General features: G+C 34.8%; 1 protein-coding gene across 11 annotated transcripts in view; it reads right to left on the reverse strand.

Annotated features, from left to right (window-relative positions):
• Positions 1–19208, reverse strand: part of CENPK (centromere protein K) — a 23720-nt gene continuing 4512 nt past the window's right edge. For 8 of the 11 annotated variants that reach the window (XM_085212570.1, XM_085212576.1, XM_085212578.1 and 5 more), the window contains exons 3-11: positions 17937–17993; positions 15180–15252; positions 10784–10830; positions 9371–9453; positions 9161–9259; positions 8800–8929; positions 4929–4982; positions 4500–4661; positions 1–723 (exon numbers count right to left, since the gene is read on the reverse strand). In XM_085212570.1, coding sequence (XP_085068696.1) covers positions 565–723; positions 4500–4661; positions 4929–4982; positions 8800–8929; positions 9161–9259; positions 9371–9453; positions 10784–10830; positions 15180–15252; positions 17937–17993 — 864 coding nt within the window. In that variant the 3' untranslated portion in view covers positions 1–564. Of the gene's footprint in view, positions 724–1546; positions 1731–4499; positions 4662–4928; positions 4983–8799; positions 8930–9160; positions 9260–9370; positions 9454–10783; positions 10831–15179; positions 15253–17936; positions 17994–19208 lie in introns of all 11 variants that reach the window. The other 3 variants (XM_085212572.1, XM_085212571.1, XM_085212579.1) reach the window with 3 other exon arrangements.

A 19208-nucleotide genomic window follows, 5' to 3' on the forward strand; every position in this document is an offset into this window, starting at 1 on the left:
TAGTTGTTAATATTATTTATTCCTGAATTTACACTATCACAGATCAAAGAAGGAACCTAAGACTGATGACTTCTAAAGGTACTTCCCACCTCAAACAATTTTATGAATATTATATGTGTAAAGGATAGCAAAATACAAAATATTTAAAAACAAACAAAAAGACCATTCTAGAAAACCCTGAATAATTAAGGAGAAAAAAAAAAAAAACAACTAAATGTGCATGAAAGTCAGACATTACAGTTAGTCTTTGAATGGAGGGCATTTAAGCAAGCAGTTATAAAACAAAAGTCAATGTTTCTGGACAACACCTACCACTGTTTGTAATTATGCATAGTAACCAATTAAGTAGGCAAAATTAAATGCACTTAAAGCAGTGTAGCTAAAAAAGGCAATTATGGTAGAACTTAACATTAAACTGTTCTCACTCCCCCTCTACCCTCAGAGCGTTGTGAAGTTCTCATATAGAACACCATTGAGCCTCTTCCCGGCAATTTTCAGCAGATACATAAGTATGGCTTCCCATAAATACTAGTGATTTGTTTAGAAGTAAACATGTAGATCACACTACTCATGAAAGGCTTCTAGACGTATCCTGTTTGGATCTTCTGGATGCCTCAGGGCAATTCCACTTCGCAGTAGCAGCTCCAGATAAGGTGGCCAAAATGAGTCATCAACTGTTACATAGGGTTCATGTGGTGTGGACATTAATTGATTCAAGAGAAGCTGGAGGACCAAAAGTACAAAATTTAGAACATGTTGTGGAAATTAGTATTGATAAAAGGAGAATTCTAGTTCTAAGTTTTTCACTGTATATAAAAAAATTCTTACACAGTATAATTCTTTAGACAGTATAATTGTAAATGCCTAAGAAATATCAATGTAAGGACAGTAAGAAATCCTTACATAATCCAGAGAGAGAGAGACAGAGATTTTTGGAAATAATTTGTCTGAAAGCCATAATTGACTTATCACCAATGCTTGTAAAAATCTGTACCAGTGGAAATGCACTGTTCACTGTTCCACTGATGAAATGCACTTCCTTCCACCACTGTGCTTACATCCACTGTTTTGTCTCCATAAATATTCAGCAAATACTGATGAATGTCAGTAGGTATCATTTTTTTTTCAGATAGAGGAACTCAATGACATACCTTTGCTCCATACACACTTCCACGTCAGATGCATTTTGTCAGACTGCCCACGCTGCTGCCACATGCAATGGAGTACTGGTTGGGAGGCTCAACCTCTACTGCCTCTACCTCTACCTCTACCTCTGACATTGTGAGCCAACATCATAAAATAGGAGCGCTACTTTCAGAGCAGCCTCTTTATCATCATCAACCTTGTTGAGGATACACTCTATTGCTTCAACCACATAACTGTTGAAGAACTGAAGACCAGATGCAGTACTGACCACAGGGGAACTGTTACCCACAGACCTCCAACTAGACTGCGCCACTGATCACAACTATCTGAGCTCTACCAGTCAACCAGTTTTCAATCCACCTCACTGTTCTCTCATATAATCCACAATTCCTAGGCTTACCTGTGAGGATATTATCACAGACAATGTGAAAAGCCTTGCTGAAGCCAAGGCAGACATCATCCACTGCTCTCCCCTCATCTGCCTTGCTTGTCATGACATTGTAGATGACTACCAGATTGGTCAATAATGATTTTCCCTTGATGAATCCACAATGATTACTCCCGATAGCCTCTGCTTCAACCTGCTTGGTGACAACATTCAGATTAAGTTGCTCCATTGCTTTCTCAGGGACAGAGGTAAGGCTGACAGGCCTGCAAATTTCCCAAGTATTCCTTCTTGCCCTTTATGAAGACACTGCATTTCCTCCAGCCTTCAAGCACCTCTTCCATTCTCCAAGACTTTTCAAATACGATAGAGAGTGGTTCAGCAATCACTTCTGCCAGCTCCCTCCCTGTTGGTGTATACCACAGAGGCCCATGGATTTGTGTATGTCAAGTTTGCCTAGATGATCTCTGATCAGATCCTCCTTGGCCAAGGCAAAGTTTCCTGCCCTACTCTCTCTCATCTTCAAGGTCTGGGATTCCTGAATGGCAATCTTAGCAGTAAAGACTGCTAAGCAAAGAAGACATTCAGTAACTCCGCCTTCTCAATGTCCTCCATTATCAGAGCACCCACCTCATTCAGTAGCAGGCCATAGGCTCCTTTTGCTATCGATATACTTAAGCCAACAGACCAATTCTGAGGAGGAAGTGGTACTTGAATGTTAACCAACTCTCTCGTGCAAATTCCTATAACTACTTCTTGATTGTGCATGACAAGCGCCTTACAACAATTCACCACCTCTTAATACCTCCTTCCCCTTTGTTTCTTCCTTACCTAAATATACTATCAGTTAAGAGACTGAAAATCAAACATCTGTTTCAGCATTCGTTTTGTGCTCTTGAAATCTGTGTATATCCCCTCATAATAGGAATACACACCTACAGATTATTTAATTTTGCCTATTCTATCATGCTTTCTTTATTCATCCTAGCTACTTTGTTATTTCTACTCAGAGCTTGTAGAGTCTCAGCCTTTGTAGTTTTATTAAGTACAAAATATTCTGCCTGCCTCTTTCTTGCTGATGAAAAATGCATAAAAAGTTTTCCCCCCTAGTAACGTTAAAAAAAAAAAAACTATTTTTTTATAAATGTTCCAAAGAATTGCTCAAGTTTATGTATTTTGTATTCATCTGCTCTAACGCTGAATATTTACTCCAATTACACTGCTGTAGATTAATTGTTGCTTAGTCTTCTATGACATCTTATATTCCAAAATTGTCTTTATGGTCATTCACATACATTTATATTGTAAATATCTTTCAAATTTTAAAGTAGTCTACTGAATTCTCAATCTGATAGTAATAATTCTTAAACTGTTTAAATGGAAAAAAAAAAAGATTTATAAAAAATGAAAAATATAGCTTACTAGTGGAATAAAGATTAGTATAATAAAGTTTTTGAAGTCTGCATGATGAATAAGTTTACATCTTGCTGAGGTACCTTATGCTAATTTAATGAAGTGTTACTATACCTGAATATGTAAATGCATACATCTTGCCTGACAAAATGGATTTATTAAAAATGTACACTTTCGTTGTTCAAAAAGCAAACATTAAGGAGACACCATTAGGAACACATGCTTCCATTGTAATCCTGGAAACCTATTACAGTTCTGCAACATTAAATCTGTAACTACAATAGAAATGTGACTTAGTATTTGTCTTTTTAAGAAACTATTATTTGTATCTAAGCAATTGTTTGAAATTAGAACCAAGTTACTTAATAGAAGAAAAAAAACCCTACAACCATCATCATCATAAACCTTTAGTTTAGGTGGGACACTCACAGTTTAGGCCAAAATAGTTAAAAATAAGTCTGAATTTCTGGTACTAATACTTCCAAATGGAAATCAGACACTACTTGCATATGTTCACATTTTAAGACGACTAATGTTATCAGAAAAAAACACGAAGGGCAATTTATTTTCCATAGGGAATACATCTATTTCAAATTCTTAAGTCTGTTTTCAGACTCTGTCTAATTTGACATTAATAGGCATGCTGAGATACTTCAGGCATGTAAAACAATTTTGATGATGTAAGAAAAGATTCGCTGTCTGGGCTTTAAACTAAAGAACAACAATGTCATAGTGACCGGATCATAACATCTTAACATTAGAATGTTATTCATCAAGTTTTCTCTCAAGAAAAAGGATTTATTTTCTGGGGGGAGGTTTTACATGTAGATGCTTACAACTGTCTGAAGTATAAGCATGGAGGATGAAAAGGAAATTACCTTTAAGACTAGAAGGAAAAATGCTAGCGATAAGATTTAATGCTCCTTCAGAATTAATGCTTGACAATTCAAAATCTTAAGTTGTACTGTAAAGAAAAATACATACTAACTAATATTAGAATAAAATCCATTAGAAATATATGAATCAAGACTCACTGATTTTCTCAGTATGAAAGAAGATAATCCAGTTAATATATATTTCTTAGTTCTCCCACAACTGATAGTGCACTACTTTTCAGAAATATCTGTATTGAATCAGTACAAAACACAGCACGAAATGGAATAATTTTCTTAACCAAAGCATGTTTTCCCTCAAATGAACTTCTGAGACTCATAAAACTTCTATAAAATAAACAATGTAAAATTATAGAAATAAAAGGCAAATCATTTTTCCAGATGAAACTTAAGATTTGGTTATCAAGTCTCATAAAAAGGTGGAGGTTTAATTTGATAGAAATTAAAATAGAAATTAAACAGTCCTAAACATTTTACTTTTAAATTGTCTGTCATGGTTTCATGATTTTTCATTATCAGTATTCCACATCATAACATCATGCAATGCACTGGGGGTTTGACTGCTGATGCTCAAGTTCCGGGTGCCTGTCCAGAGAAGAGCAGCTACGTTTCCCCAGGGGGCTTTGCGGTCAGTGAGGAGATATAACTCCCGGCAAGGTCACCTGATGCTCTCTTCTTTGCCTGCGCTGCTTCGCTTGCGCTTCTCTGCCTGCGCTTCTCTGCCTGCGCTTCTCTGCCTGCGCTTCTCTGCCTGCGCTTCTCATCTCAGCGTTGTGGTAAGGCCGATCCACCATCAATTTCACATTCTCTCTCCTTATAAAATTCTGTTGATACCATATTTAGTAAATTACTTTGTTTTACCTCAGATTGTTGCCACTGTTTTCAATTATTTCGGGGTCCCTTATTTTCTTTTTTTTTCCGGGGGCGCGGATCCGCGGATCCCTCCGCCCTTCTAGTCACGGAACCGGGCCGAACCAGCCCATAAACCGTTGACATTGTCTAAACAGTATGTCGTTATTTATCTTATTAATTGATTGCAATCAGATCTGAGTATTAGAAAATTCCCCCATCTCTACATAATACCATCTTACCTCTAAAATTTCATGCATTGTTATCACTTGTTCAGATGGCTCTTCAGCGTACCTCTGCAAACACAAACCCACCATTCAAATTAACAACAAATTAACGAAAAAACGCAAAACAAAATATTCAGGAAATATCATCAATGACAAAGAAAATTAATCACATAATTATTTGATAGTATACTACATAACAGGCGAAGACATATGCTTTTGTTCAGTCATAATACAAATACAAGGTAGGATTTAAATAATAAATTTGTCAATGCCATATTATGAACTTCAGTATTACAAATAATTACTTTAAAAATCCTTACATGTAATCTCACATTACTGTAGTATAGCTACCTATATTGAAACAAAAAAAATAAAACCATATATTAGATGTAGTACAATGCAAAACATTCTGTAGACCTGAGTTGTTACAAAACCAGTATTTTTTTTGAGCATCAGGTAAATGTTTACAATAAGCTGCAATCTCTCCCAGATTATAGTTTACGATGTCTTAATATTTCTTCATGATTTTCAAATTAGAATTTATTTATTTTACACTTTCAAAAAAAAAAGTCCAAGTTTAAGACAGAAAATCATAAAATCCTCTGTAGAGCCATACATTAGAAAATTAAAATAAAAACAATGCCTATAAAACTGCTTTTGCTGTTACATATTTAACCTGGTTCTTTTTTCTGTTTTCTCAACTTTCACAAAGGGCAAATTCTGGCTCCTCCCTTCCATCACAGTTCTTAACAGAAAGCCAAAAAGGGGACATACTTCTTGCTCCAAGAAATCATGCTCAAACCATGACTGAGTTAGGGCTCAATAAAGCATATCTTTTTGCCTTTACATTGATACTGGGCTAAGAAAATAGAACCTATAGTGAGAAGCTGCAAAAACTTCCAAGGAAGAAGTCTTGGCTGTTGTTAAAAATACTACAGAATAGTTCGTGGGCTTGATATTTGTGTCAAACCTAAAATTAATTTTTGACTTCAGAAATTAATAGAATTGACAAATAATAAAATCTTAAAGATGTTAATGTAAAGATGCTTGCGCTCTCCCAGACTTAGCAAACATATTTTCCTATTTTTATAATATATGTAATAAGTATTGTTTTATAATATTATATTACTTACATACCTTAAGTATTGAACTATGTAATACTTCAGTAAGTATTTATAATTAATGTGTATAAAGTCACTTTTAAGCAAGATGATCAGCATCTATTTATTTAAACTTCCTTTCATGAAACAGATTTGCATTGAGAGTATTCCTAACTATTCTTATCCAGAGAAAAAAAATAAAAAAGAGACTAATACTTTCTAAGATTTAAAATGCAAGACAATTCTTAACTCAGTCACTACCTACACTAAAGCTGTCTGTCAGACTGTGGCCACAGAAGCTAACTATGATTAATCTTTAATCCCAGCCCCAGGTGCTGTTGTCTGATGGAAGACAGGTGGAACCCTAAGTCAGGTTTACAGCAGTTCACGCTGCTTTTAATCACTCAGAGCATGTTCACAGTCACACAGAGCTACTGAAAGCACAAGCAGCTTTTGTGAAGTGAAACAAAACTACTAACACAGTTAAGAGTTAAAAAAACAGAATCATTAAGGTTGGAGATGCCAATAACATCACATAGTCCAAACAGCCAACCACACCTGGGACCACTCCAGACCATGTCATTCTGTGCAACATCGACACTCTTTCAGAAAACCTCCAGGGATGGTCATTCCACCATCTCCATAGGCAGCCTGTTCCAATGCAGTGCCCCTCTTTTCAAGAAAGAATTTTTGCCCTGGTGTAATTGAAGGCCATTACCTCTCATTCTATCACTAGTTACCTGGGAAAAGAGGATGACCCCCACATAGTTACAACCTCCTTTCAGCTCATCATGAAGAGTGATTAAAGTCCTCTGAGTCTCCTCCAGACTAAAAAATCCTAGTTCCCTCATAAGATGTGTTCCAGACCCTTCACAGACAAATGTACAAGATGAATAAGAACCAGCAAAATTGGAGACAGGAGATCAGGGTGAAATGAGGAAATATCTGACTGAAAGAAGACTGTTAATTAAGTCACAGATTCATAGTCACTAAAGTTTAATTCTGTTAAAGGACAAAAAAAAAAAAAAAAAAAGTAGGCTGTCCTGGTTTCAGCTAGAACGGAGTTCATTTTCTTCATAGTGTCTGATATGATGCTATATCTTGGCTTTAGGAGAAAAATAACATTGATAACACACCAGTGTTTTAGTTGCTGCTGAGCAATACTGTACAGAACCAAAGACATTCAGTTTTTCAGCTCCTTGTACTGTCATGCCAGCAAAGGGGCTAGGGGGAGCACAACTGATGAGAGGACAGAACCAGGACAGCTGACCTGAACAGACCAAAGACATTTTCCATCACGTGTGGCATCTCAAGTGAACCGTAAAAGTGGTGCAAGTCAGCCAGGTTGGGACAGACAGTGCTCTGGGACTGGGCATTGGTGGCAGGTGGTGAGCGACTGCATGGTGTATATTTGTTTATATGTACTATGTAAAGCCAAGATTTTTTTTTTTTTTTTTTTTTTTTTTTTTTAGGAGAAACTCAAGTCTCATCAATTAGAAATAACAGTAAGAAAAAAGGCAAGAGTGTATTTTTTTTTGTTTTTGTGAAGAATATGAGCTATTTTCTTTGTAATGTTGGTTTCTACCAGATTCCAAAAAAAAAAAAGATTAATCAGAAAGGAATCAAATATAGACAATGATTATTAGGATAAGCCAGAGAAATGAGAAGTTCTCTCATAAGAAACAAACAGAAAGCTTTGCTCTTTCAGTTTGCAAAACAAAGAAAAAGAAGGGATAAGACTACTGTCCATTAATCTATCAGGAGAGATAAATACAAGAAAGAAGAGTATTGTCTAAGGACAATACTGCCATAAGAATACATGGATCTCTATTAGACAAGAGATTCTAACATAAGTTGTTCCTCAGAATTTTGAAACAGATACACGAATGCACTGTTTCTTCAATTTGAAACTTGTAATTTAGGAGATTTATTAACCAAGGTATTGAAACATTAGAAAGAACACCAATATGAAGAGCAGTAACTGAAAAGAATTAAAAATGAAGCTCAATTAGAACAGTCTAGAAATTGTATGATGTGATTGTCTGCAATAACAGGGAACTAGATTCAATAAATCTATTTCTGTGTTCTTAAGTGTGTATGAAATCCAGATCAACCCCCACCTTATTTATAGCTTTTTCTAATCAGTTTTTTTAAAATAGTAATGGTAAAAGGTTTATTTTTACTGCAGACTTTGAATTTATTATGCAAAATATTCCCTGACTGCCTATTTTCCCTAAACTTTAAGATAATTTTTGGCCAGGTTTGCTTGAACAGAAACTGATGGTTACATTCTAAACTATATTGTAATTATAAAGACTTGTCCTGACTACTGTTCCAAAAGCATTGTTAGGCAATTAAAATTTGCTTTGCCAAGGAAAATATGAATCCACTTGCCCCATCCAGAAAAAAAAAAAAAAAAAAAAAAAAAAAGAAGCATTTTGGAGTGAACCCCACATCATTTTCAAATTTGGCACAGCTTTTATGCATCTTATTGGGTAAAGGCTATAGATATTAAAAAAAAAAAATCAGCTGGAACTGCCTTGAAGTTGAAATATGTTCATTAAATATAAAAGATCAGCTGTAAGAATATACTTATATCTCAAAATGACCAAAGATTCTATACCAGTGATTTTAACAAAATATTAAATCTAATTAAATAAAAATGAAGCATTGCAAATGTTCAGGAAAAGAAACAAAAAACAAACCATCACAACCCCCCCTTCCCCCCCCCAAAAAAAACCACACAACAAGAACAACAGAAAAACCACACCAAATCAACAGTTTACCTTTCTTTTAGCATTTCCATTTCTCTCGGGAAGGGGAAAATGTTCTTCTAGGAACTCACCCAAAGTATTCAAGAGTTTTTTCCTATGTTCCTTTAACTCCAACATTTGGTTTTTCAGTTCTTGAAATTCTCTAGTAGCCAATATAATAGTAAAAACATACCAACAGAATATCAAATTCAACAAAATAATTTTTTTTTCTCAATTAAAAGAAGGCACTTATTTTCTATTGTTAAAAAATCGTCATCTTATTATTTGATCTATTTTACAAAGCAAGCAGTATGTTTTTAAGTATTTGTTCGGTCACATACTTTTCTTGAAATATAAGTTCTTCAATATGAAAAATTTGACATTACAGCAATACCTTTTTTCAGAATCTGTTAGAACTTCTTTTTTCATTTTTTCTTCAATTTCCTTAAAAGCATTTAGTATTTGCACCTGTTCGTCATGCCACTGCTGTTCTCTTTGAAACATGAAAAACAAGACACAATATAATTGACAAATCCAATGCAGTTTTCCCTGAACAACAATTCTTAAGTCCCAATTACTTTCCAGATCCTCTTTCCACCTTTACCTTTCCAGATCTTCTTTCAGCTTTTCATTCTTTGACTGAACTGCTGACAGGACCATTTCAAGATCTTTCTTTACTTTCTGCAACTATAAAAAAGTAAAAAGATACTTACAATCTATAAGTAGCGAAGCCTCTACAATTTGTTCTATGTAAGGTTTTATCTCTGGATCTGGTTTCATATATCAGGTAAACACAACCAAAATTATCTCTAATTTCTTACGCAGGCTCAGGTAAATATACTGTTTTAAAATCCAGCTGAAGCTGTTTGCAATCTTACTGTCTCAGATGCTCAACAATGCATCAAAACACTGTAAAACATCGTTAATTTTACTTGAAGCAAATTGTGGAGCACTCACGTGTACTGTTCATCTGATGAAATACTAAACGCACTAAACGCTATACATCAAATGTATAGCACTGAAAAAGAAAATGCTGCAAAGAAAGGCTAATCATATACATGAATGATATGGATTAAATATATAGGGGAGGAAAGAGGAAGAAACAATTTAACTACCGCAACCAGGAGCTACAGGTGCTGTTAAAAGATACAGAACATACATCCCAAAGGATTGGGTCTTTCACTAATACATTATGTATTAAAAAGCAAAACTCCTAATAAGTTTATGCCTTTTTAATGTAAACCTACAATTTGGATCTATTTTGTCTCTTTCCATTAGCACTATGAAAATTATTGTATATTTTGCTCAAGGAAACAAAACTTCTAAAAAATATTATACAGACGCAAGTGTTCTGTATACACACAATACATGAAAAAAGATTGGAACTGTCAGCAAAATAAGCCACAAAAGGTTGTAGCTAAAACATAACACAGCAAAACAGTGAAATTAATTAATTAAATTAATTAAATTTAATTAAACATCTTATTTATAATGGCTCTTAACAGCCGATGGATTCTCTGCTGCCAGTGATTCCAGAGGGAAGAAATCTGCTAGGAAGAAAAATCTAAACGATATTTTTTAAACCACAGCAGCATATTCTTACCTACTGCTGCATATCAATGTTCAACCAGTACTGTGTGAAGCTACCACTAATGCAATTCTTGATTTGCCCCTTCAAGTCTAGAAGAACTCAACAAAATATTTGCAGATTATTTTCACAGATGTCTAAAGTTAAGAAAACAGAATCTTCTTTGTAACATATTATACTCTATATTATGTAGCATGAAATGCAATAAATACAAAAACTTTTGCTTAAAAAAATTATTCTTTACAACTAGAAAATTTTAGTAATTATAATTCAGGAGAAGACAGGCATTGGAACAACCACAATGATAAAGAAATATACTGATTAGCTTAGTAATAGTCCACAACAGGAGCTATTGGGAAACATGGGAGCTGAACAGAATTTTTAAAAGTTTAAATAAAAAGTTATCTATTAACAGAAAAAGAGACTTACCTCTTCTTCTCCTAATAACATCAGAACCTCTGGATTAGTAGAAATTACTGAAAAATATAATAAATGGACTTTAATGTGTTTCAGTTATTTCAAAGTGAAAAAAAGCACTGAGTTTTTTTTTGTTTTGTTTTTTAAATGTACATGAACAAGTACAGGTACATGATTTTGAAACGTGAAGTCTGTACGTCAGGATAAGCAAGCCTGTGTTGTCAGTGGAAGTTTCCATTAACATAGGAAACCAAATTTCTTCAATCTTCAAATTCATTCTAAAACAGGCTCATCAAATGACTGAAGAACTGTGAGAAGGTTCATTATTACTCCAACTTTATTTTTATATGCAACCTGAGCTTGCACACTGTTTTTTCCATTATACACACAAGCTATTTTATTAGAACTTCATTATAACTTATTTCAATAGAATGTTTAGCCAAGCTTTCTACAGACCACATGCCCATATTTTGCAAATATCTAATCTAAGTTATGTAGAGACTGAAAATTTCTCAGAATTCCACAATCACAAATTAGTTGTGTTTAGAAGGGACCTCAGGAGACTGTACAGTACAACACTAACTGAAAGCAGGGTAAACTGCAATAGAATGTCCGTTAGGGTTTTTACTATCATCAAATATGGAGAGTCCAAAGCCACCCTAGGCAACTTGCTCAAGTAATAATCACAGTAAAAAAGGTTTTTAACCTGTTTGAATGGGTTTTCTTCTATTTCAGTTTGTCATCATTACCCCTTACCCTGTCACTGAATAGCACGCAGTGTTTTTTCCTTCTTTATTTTATCCTTTCAGGTATTTATACACACTGGTAAGATTCCATCAGTCTAAACTGTCAAGCTCTCAGCCCTTCCTTGCATGTTAGATGCTCCAAGTCCCTATTTCCATATCACTGTCAGTGGACTTGTTTCATTGTGTCCAAGTCTCTCCTGTACTGGTGAGCCCAGAGAAGGGACACAACACTCCAGATGCAGTCTCCAGATGCTTGACTGAAGAAGAACAATCACATTCTTTGATCTGCTGGTGACAATCTTTCCAAGACAGACCAAGATGTTGCTGTCCCATAAAGGAAGTTGGCTTGGTAGATGGATGTGGACTCTGAATAATAACTAGCAAATGCATTACACTTTGATATTTAAATGCTTCCCAACTGCTTGATCAGGACTGTGAAATCTACATAGAATCATATAATGGCTTGGTTTGGAAGGAACCTGAAAGCCCATCCAGCTCCAATCCCCCTGCTGTGGGCAGGTTGTCACCCACCAGGCTGCCCAGGGCCCCATCCAACCTGGCCTTAAATACCTCCAGGAATGGTGCAACCACAGCTTCTCCAGGTAGCCTGTGCCACTGCTTTACTGCCCTGTGACTAAAAAAACCCTTCCTCCTCCAACCTCAGGATTGCAGGGTTGATCTCAATGATTTCTTCCAAGGCCAATGGCATCCTGGCTTGTATCAGGAATGGCGAGGTGGGCAGGACTAGGGAAGTCATCCTGCCCCTGTACTCAGCATTGGTGAGGCCTCACCTCAAGTACTGCGCTCAGTTTTGGGCACCTCAGTACAGAAAGGACATTGGGTGCTGGAGCAGGTCCAAAGAAGGACAACAAGGCTCGTGAAGGCTGGGAGAATGTGCCCTATGAGGAGCAAATGAAGGAACTGGGGCTGTTTAGCCTGGGGAAATGATAGCTGAGGGGAGATCTTATTGCTCTTTTCAAATATCTGAAAGGTGATTGCAGAGAGAGCGGGGTTAGTCTCTTCTCACTGGTGACAGGATGAGGGGAAATGGCCTCAAGTTGCACCAGGGTAAGTTTAAGTTGGACATCAGGAAAAACTTCTTTACAGAAATGGTTGTTAAGCACTAGAATGGGCTCCCCAGGGAGGTGGTTGAGTCACCATCTGTGGATGTGTTTAAAAACTGTTTGGATGTGGTGCTCAGGGACACGATCTAGCAGTGGGTTGTTAGGGTAGTATGGTTAGGTCATGGTTGGACTTCATGATCTTTATGGTCTTTTCCAACCTGATTCTTCTCCCAGACTCCATTTGGAATTGTCCCAACCCAAGAGTGGCACCTTGCACATGGTTAATAGTTAAATTTGCAAGCTTGTTCAGGTCTCTTTGGATGGCATCCCTTCTCTCTGTTATATCACATTTAAAAAACTAACAAAGTAAAGCACTATCCTAAGTGTTTACAAGAATAGCTACATGTAAGGAGATGAAATTACCAGTACGGTCAACTTCCTAACAAAAGTCCTCAACAACAGCAGCATTTAAGGAAAAATGTTATTCTATTCAACCATGGGGTAATGTTTCCCTAGAATGCTTCTGCAAAATCCAGTTATTTATGGCTCGTGCACTTTCTGAATAAGAAAAAAACTGTTGTATTTAATAGCCTTCAATGGACTTGAGTCAGTTTGCAATGCCATATTAATTTCAAGAATTAGTGTATGACTTCAGAAAAAAAGAAGCATATGGATCTATCAACAGGGAAAGTAAAGCTACTCTAGCACATTTAAGTGTTAAAATGATCAGAATATTTTGCCCAAGCTTGTACACCGAATTTCTAATCTTAAATAAAATTCAATAAAAGCTTTTCCTTTAAAAAAGCATGAAATACTTCTTAAATGCAATACAATTGATTTCATCGATTTTGCAAAGCACACTTTGAGAAAGTAATTTTATAGTTGTTTCAAATCTGCACAATTTACGTGCAGTCTTATTGCTTTAATAGTAATTGCCCAATGATATAAACAGACCAACAAAATTAATGAGTTCAAAAATGCGTCAAATTACATGTCGTGATGAAATCTCTTCTGCTTAGGAAATTACTATCATGCAATTCAGCAAGACAATTAAAAAAAACAGGTTATGCCTCAAGAATATATTTTTAAAATAAATAACCCAAAGTTGAAAATAATGGCATATTTTAGTAAAGAAACCTAACATCATCAGTTATTTTACCTAAATAAAAATTTCAAATGTTTTCAATTTAATTCCTTCACTTATTCACGAACAGCAGACAAGAACCAGAATCTCCTAAATTTTATTCAATGTCATACTTTTGGTCTACATGCTTCTAAGAAGCGTCTGAGGCTGATCTCTCCCCTGCAGACCGGCTTATAAAGCACACAAACTATGAATTTGTTCCAGTGAACGCCAGCATCCGTTTAGAAAAAATAAGAAACATTTCTAATCTTTCCAGCTCCTCTCACTTGACCATATGATATGCTGCAAGTACATGAGCTTTGAAAGAAGCTAGAAAAGTGACTATAATATTAATCTAATCTAAAAATGCATTCCAATTTGGCCAAATAAAGTATCGGAAACCACAATTTGCTGTTTGCATAGTGTTTCCAAAATGACAGGGACTTTGAAGAACAGGACTACTCTGACATCAAAATATTCAAAAAAGCTGAGTCAATGCATTTAAAGACTATGCATTTAAAGATTAGCTAACAAAATTTACTAAGTTGAAAGGTAAAAACAGGGACTGGACACGAGACACAGAAATGGATGCTATCAGAATACTACTGATAGGCTGATGCAAATTCTTATGATTTTCTAAAATAGCACCTCTGAAGACTTTGCTTACACTTAGATTCCAAGTTGTTTTATTTTCACAGTGTCTGAAGACAATATGGAAGACCTACAGCTTCCCTCAGTGGTATATGCTTTCAGTAAGCAATCTACATTATTGTATTGTTACAATAAATCCAAGTTTTTGTAGTTTTCTTAACCTGAAGTCCCTGACATCTACTAAATCCAAGACAGATATTTTAACACGCGACAGGGAGTTACCACTAAAGCCGTATTTCAACGTTTCAGCTAGTATAGCATGATACAAAAGTAGTAATGAAAAAAAAAAAAAGGAACTACAGTTAAAAACATGTCTAGGTAAATTACTATTAGTTTATTAGCCATATTTGCAAGGATGAAAAGAATACATTAGCCTGTTTCAATCAGCATGAAGAAAGAACTATTTGCCAAAGTAGTTCTGTCCAAAAATAGGAAGTACAGACAAGAAATGCAGGAAAAACAATCACAGAACGGAGCAACGTGAAAGAGGGTGACAGAATAATTAATGTTTCTGCTTTAGGGTAAAATATTCTAGGAAATTTGCTAACAATTATCTTCCATTTAAAAGAATTATGCATTCTTTTCCAGAATTGTAGGTTTAAGTGATAGTAAGAATCACTTTAAGAGAAAATGAAGTACTAAAAGAAAATAGAGTAACTGCTAGAAATTAAACATAAATATTACAGTGGAAGCTTTTTATTTGACTTTTAACTAGTTATATTACCATAATACAGTCTGACAACACATTCACAGCCTAAGATGCTCAGATAAAGAACGTTGCAGAACTTTACATGAGTAAGCCTTACAGGTAAGCAGCTACTTACACTCAGGATTTCTTTTTTGCCACTGATAATACTCTGCTCTTAAAGCCTGCATTCGTGTCAGTAACAACGAAACCTGTATTAAAAGAAATTAAGTATCTTGTAAAGCGTGTTGAATTGAACTGGAAGAAACAGGACAGAGTGGGATAAAAATTCACTTATTTGATTTATGCAGCTGAAACAAAAGAGTGACTACTGCAAAACACCATTTTATTCTTTGGAGGATTACAAGAAGCAATTGCAGAGGTCAAGAAACATTTTCACTCTTATTTCAGGAGGCAGAAAACAGAAATACTCAGATTTGGAATGCTCCCCTTAATTGCCTCTGTAGCATCAGACAATTACAGCTAAGATAAGCCACTCGAAGCATCAGTATTTCACATCCTTGACTGTCTTTTGATATACAGTAGATCCACGTTTACTAAATAATAGTGATCACTGATGGATGTTATGACTAAACAAAAGATTTTCTTCCAAAAATCAATGGTCAAATATACTGTCTACCAAAACTACATCTATGTACTCAACATCAAAAAGCTTTATATTATTCTTCTAGCTCACTGACAGCACTGAAAATATAGGAGCAGTAAAACAATAGATTAGTTCAGGAAAATTTATTTAAAAAAACCAAAACCACAAAGCAACAACAGCAACAACCTAGATGACCAAGATTCTTAAAAATGTGCTTCATTTATTTTACTGTGATCTGGAGAAAGAATATATATAAATAAGTAAGTAAGTAAGTAAATAAATAAATAAATAAATAATATATATGGTGTGTGTGTGTGTGTGTATACACACACACACACACACACACCATTACTATTCCATTTCCTGAAATTGGAGATTGTGCATATAATTCGAAGAAAAATACACACATACATAGTACATATTGTCAGATTACAGTATAAGAAAATAAAGATGCGTTTAATTGCAGTAAGCACTGCTGTCTTCAACAAAAGACAATATTCTTTTCATCAAAAAAAGGGAAAAAGAATCATCAGCTAAGATCTCATAATAAAACAAAGAACTGACACTTGGATTTTCACAACTCATAACATCTTAGAAAACAACCTTGGAAATCTTTTAAAGTATTTTAAAGAACAGGAAAAGAAAATTAAAAACCTTAAACTAAAAAAAAAAAATAAAAATCCATCACACAGATGTTTTTTATTCTGTGGATTAGGTGGTATCATCTCTCTTGTAATACTGGAACACTATTTTTGACACCTTTAAAAATTGATAAAAAGGATCTACAAAATGTGTTCATTCATGAGATATACAAATAAATTAACACTACCATTCAGTAACTGTAGATTGAGGTCTCTTCAAGAGACAAATACATACTGCAAATATATGCATAAATAGATATCTTTCTCATGTTGTATTTATATATTCCTAGCAAAACATACTTCTCAATAAGCAAATCATTACATTGTACACCAGAATCATCCTCAAACTTAAAGAATAATAAAACCTCACACAGTAGAATGCAAGATTTTGACCTTGAGGTGGTTAAAGAGTGAGCTTCACTGATTAATTCAACAACAAGGAAAAAAAAAACAACAACACAGCTTCTTTGCCAGCTTGCCATTGATAACAGAAGTGCCTATCTTAGGGCTTAAATGAGGATCACTTAAAATTGCTGAGTGAGGGTCTAACATGACCTTTTCCTCTCCTTCTCATTTTCAATCATGAAGTGGAATAAATCTTTCCAACTACATTTAATAACTGTCTCACTACAAGAGATTTAAAAAAAAAGCTTATCTCCAAAATTAATCACAAGGCCATGATGGACTTCAATAAAGCTAGAGAAAAATTTAAAAACCTCTGAACCTACACCCAAATAAGCCTAGACAAGTGATTTCTACTGCTAGGATTTTATCCACTACTGAAGAAGAGAAAAATTGTGCTTTGTGCATATAAATAGAGTTCTTTGCATTTTATTTATTCCACTTTAGAACACAGTTTACCAGTAGCAAGAAATTAAAAATTAGTAATTAACCAGAAATTTAATATTTGAATATGTTTGACAAAGAAATCCCCGAAAAAAGCGCTTTATCATTCCAATATATTGAATTAGCCACCTGAGTGCACCTACAAGTCATGTACGATGGAGATTTATAATATCTAAGTATTTCATGCCCTCAACCAATATACTTTCCAAATAAAGGGTCCCCATATAAATTCAATTTTAAAAATTCCTATTTAGAATCTGCAAGCAACTAAATAGTGAGCCAACATTGCCTTTTTGCATGTTCCCCAAAATTCCAAGGGCACATATTTATACACTTAGCACTGCTTAGGTCATTCCCAACTCAAGCATGTCAGTTTCCTGTTGATACCCACAAACAAGGAACAACTTTACTTTCCAAACACAAACTTCCAGAGTAAAACTAAAGGGATAAATAAAATATAAAAATATTTTATTTTTAAAAAAGATATAAATAAAACAAGTCCAAACAGCTACTGAAGTTACACATCCCACCATTCTGCCTGTGTCAGTTCTTAATCAGGTTACACGGCAGGACTGCACTTAACCTCTCCTCTTTTTGCATTTATGCAAGAAGCTGCATAAATGCAACTGTTCAGCATTTGCTGGGCACTGACCTACTTCAAATTAAGTCTCAAAGTTTGTAAGACTAAAGACAACAACTTCAGAGAGTAAGCAAAGACCATTTAGTTTTCTTCTTTCTGAAGGAAATATTCTGCTTACAGGGAACATTTTGTGAAGAATAAAAAAAAAAATTATTGCCTTACCTTGGCATCTGATTGTGGCACTGGTTCTGCTGTTAGAAGTGTTAGCTTGCTCTGACACTGGGTGGAAAGCAAAAGATAGACAATGTTTACTCATTCCTACCTTTTGCAGGAAAGAAATATAATGTTTTAAAATTGCAGCAGTAACTGTTTAATGTAAGGAAAAAAAAAGTTTCGACTTGGCTCTTACAAAATCCCTCAAAATCTAAATAAAAGAAATATTCTGAAATCATACTGCAGAAAAAAATCAATTAATCGAAAAGTAAAAAAGCAGCAGCTAACAAAAGATGTGTAATTTGAGAAAAATAGCAAGTTACAAGGGAAACATCAGCGCAGAGAAAAATACTGAACAAATTAAGAACACGAAAAACTATGAAAACAAGACAGCCATGGACAGCAATGTTGAATAGAGAATCTGCTGTGAAGTTAACACACCCAGTGGTACTACTCTAAGTTTCCTAGTAAAGCAATCACATTATAGCACAGTTTTTGTTAGAACTCATTTAGCAGGTCAATATACTACACAGTTGAGAAACAGGCTTATTTTTTTTTTTAAGTGTACAGCACATCAGTTGCTGTTGACTGTAACGAATTTAATACCAAGACCGAAATTCAGGCCACCACAGAGCATAGCAAAAGCCACCTGCTAAACTTTTTCTTGTTTTCTACAAGTCAGCAATGTATTCTACCTCATGTCTGGGCAGAACGGAAACTAATAAGCAGCAGAATTAAAAAGTAGTTCTTTGGAATCCTTATTATTCTGTTTTGGAACTAAACACAATACAGGATTTTGGTATTAAATATTACTAACGCCAGCACAATAGACATTACAAGATAACCTAGATTATATCAACAGAAAAGCTAATTCAATGATAATAAAGTTCTTTAGATTTCTTCATAAAAACTTGCCTGTATCCAGAATGTAATGCCCTGGCATACGAGATTTCAAAAGTTTTCCAATTGTGTTAAAAATAATAAACACTATCTTCATTTCTTACCTGAAAGTCTCACAGAAAATCCACATCCTCCAAAACCATGCTAAGCACTAGTTCATTTGGTAACTTGCTATGATATTTCAGAAGCCTACAAACAGGATTTTCTGCAGCTTGTTCATTAGTAAGACACACACTGTGCAAAATTCTAAGTAATATGCAAAAGTGTTAGGTTTACACACAGAGCTAATAACGTCTTTTAGAAACCTATTTTGTACACATTATAAACCACGGTTTATATGTACTTCATTCTGCTTTAAGATGTGAAGTATTTTCATGTAAA

This window comes from Meleagris gallopavo, chromosome Z, assembly GCF_905368555.1.
Source record: "Meleagris gallopavo chromosome Z, MGAL_WU_HG_1.1, whole genome shotgun sequence".
Taxonomy (NCBI): domain Eukaryota; kingdom Metazoa; phylum Chordata; class Aves; order Galliformes; family Phasianidae; genus Meleagris; species Meleagris gallopavo.